Source organism: Tarenaya hassleriana, unplaced genomic scaffold, assembly GCF_000463585.1.
Source record: "Tarenaya hassleriana unplaced genomic scaffold, ASM46358v1 Cleome17, whole genome shotgun sequence".
NCBI lineage: Eukaryota > Viridiplantae > Streptophyta > Magnoliopsida > Brassicales > Cleomaceae > Tarenaya > Tarenaya hassleriana.
Genome location: NW_010965122.1, coordinates 428,984 through 431,520, shown reverse-complemented (window position 1 = coordinate 431,520; position 2,537 = coordinate 428,984). Strand labels below are relative to the sequence as shown.

The 2,537-nt window shown below is 39.6% G+C and overlaps 1 protein-coding gene across 1 annotated transcript; it reads right to left on the bottom strand.

The window, feature by feature from the left end:
• Positions 1-1,396: 1,396 nt before the first annotated feature.
• LOC104810147 lies at positions 1,397-2,451 on the bottom strand. Its single transcript, XM_010536347.1, has 3 exons — positions 2,377-2,451; positions 2,194-2,293; positions 1,397-2,095 (listed from the first exon to the last, which is right to left on the bottom strand). The coding sequence occupies exons 2-3, from the start codon at positions 2,266-2,268 to the stop codon at positions 1,397-1,399; spliced, it is 774 nt and encodes a 257-aa protein (XP_010534649.1). The 5' UTR covers positions 2,269-2,293; positions 2,377-2,451.
• Between the last annotated feature and the right edge of the window lie 86 nt (positions 2,452-2,537).

Genomic DNA, 2,537 nt, shown 5'->3' with positions numbered 1-2,537 from the left:
GCTAGAATCTCCTGCAACGATGCCGATGGCGATGCACCATGACTAGATGCACCTTCATTCACGGATTGGGGGGAAGCCGCACCCGTGAAAGGTACATCAAGTCGAGGAGGATCGACTACCACCTGATCCCGATGGACAGATGGTGATCTAGATGATCCGATCCCACGTCCTCGGGATCGTACCCCGCTACCACTACGACCACTAGAATGGGAGTGACTCATCTACAAATTACATATAACAAAACAAAATCAAGAAAACCCGTGAACTAGCAGTAAACCCTAACCCTAAACCCTAAATACTAAAAAAGTTATCTGAAACCCTAAATAAACCCTAAATTCTAGCGACGTGTTTTTAAACCCTAAATAAACCCTAAACCCTAAACATAACCCTAAACCGTAAAAGTAACCATAAACCCTAAATAAACTCTAAACCCTAAATAAACCCTAAACCCTAAAACATAACCTAAAATCCTAAATTCACCCTAAACCCTAAAATAAACCCTAAACCCTAAACATAACCCTAAACCCTAAAAGTAACCCTAAATGAACCCTAAAATCTACAACTAACCCTAAACCCTAAACATAACCCTAAACCCTAAAATAAAACCAACTAACCCTAAACCCTAAACATAACCCTAAACCCTAAATAAACCCTAAAATCTAAATTTATTTTTAAACCCTAAATAAACCCTAAACCCTAAACATAACCCTAAACCCTAAATATAATATTAACACTTAGAATCGACACAAAAAACACTGTAAAATCGAAAGAATCGATCCATAACCTCGGTGTCGGCGGGGGACGGCGGCGCGGTGACGCTGCGGTGTCGGTGGGAGACGGCGGAGCAGTGGTGCGGCAGTTTCGGTGGGAATCGAACCACGAATCTGTTGAAATTCGATTCGAAAGAATCGAACCATGAACCTAAACCCTAAACCGTTCGGAAATGGGAATAAGAGGGGAGTCATGAGTAGGGAAACTTACCTGTCGGGCGGCGGGGGACGGCGGCGAAGCGAACGCGGCGGGCGGCGGGGGACGGCGGCGAAGAAAAAATGGAAAGTTTTTTTTGCTAAGTGTCGGAGGAAGAAGACGATTCGCGATGTTTTCAAGAACATTGCGACCGATTTATTCTGTCGCAATCTGTCGCTGTGTCATTAAAGTGGGAGACACGTGGACATTGCGACCGATTTATTCTGTCGCCATCCGTCGCAACGAAAAAAAAACGGGAAACGCAGATGCCGACATTTTGCGACAATGTTGCGACAGATAATTCGGTCGCAACATAATGTAATAATTAAAAAAAATAAAATGAAAAAAAATTACGATAACTAATATTTTGATTTGGAGTACAATATTTGTAATACAAATTGGTATTTCATACATAAAAAAAAATATATTATTAATCAAAAGAACCATATTCAGAAGTTCCTGTTGTTTTTTCGTCCGACTCATCGGTATTATCCTGCTCTTCGTCATTATTGTCTGCAAGTTCTTCAACTACTCCTTCTTCGGCTATTAACTTTCCAACCTCAATCGTGTCTTCAATTTGAAGAATGCCTTGATCGACATCTTGAAGCGGGATTTGTTCATCATTTTCTTCTTGAATAATAGTTCCCCTGGGGTTGATCTTCACGACGGCTCGCCAATCAATGTCTGACCTTCTTGTAATTTTCTTCGGATAAGGGATGTAACACACTTGATCTGCTTGAGAAGCCAATATAAAAGGATCATATTTTCCGTATCGACGTGTGTAACATATGTCAAAAACACCTGTTTTGTTGACTCTGATCCCTCGCATGGGTGTAGGATCAAACCAATCACACCTGAACATCATCACTTTGAGTCCAAAATGACCTGCATATTGGAGTTCAAAAATCTGCTGCAGTAGTCCGTAAAAATCGGGTTCGTTATCAGATGCACAGTACTCTGACCCTTTCACAGAAACACCAAAATTATGTGTCGAACGATGTTGTCCGTGTTCATGTGTGTGGAAAACGTAGCCTCTGGTAAAAAATATAGGCCAACATGTAACACGACAAATGGGCCCTTGAACTAGCTCATGCAACCACAATGGATGATCTTCTGGTGACGTTCGAATCTGCAAAACAAAGAAAAAATAGGTTGTTTAAATATCAATATATACTTGATCGATCTTAAAAATGGGTATAAAAAAGAAATTTGATGAAAAATTCTTACATATTCTTTTAACCACGTAGCAAACCCTTTTTCTTTAATTTTGGTCAATTCCTCGTCATTTACGTCACCATACATGTTGTATACTTGTTCATCAAAAATCCTGCAAAATAAAATGAAAAAAACTTGTAAATGAATTAATATCAAAAAATTGTACGCCATAAATAATTAAATGTATAAACGAACCTTTCAAAAGGTAGTACTTCTTCGCAATTCAACAATACAAAAGTATGTACCACATGATAGTCTTTTTCAGATAAGTAGGCATCGCTGGCCTTACCACCACATCTTCCTTTTCTGTCAAATATATGGGGAATATTTGCATTCGTCGGATAACTAGGGCCATC

Bases quoted from the DNA above. Each gene is read 5' to 3' on its own strand.
- LOC104810147 (XM_010536347.1), bottom strand. From the start codon at position 2,268: ATGTATGGTGACGTAAATGACGAGGAATTGACCAAAATTAAAGAAAAA. The intron at 2,096-2,193 runs GTAAGAATTTTT...TTTGTTTTGCAG, and splicing joins CTACGTGGTTAAAAGAATAT to ATTCGAACGTCACCAGAAGA.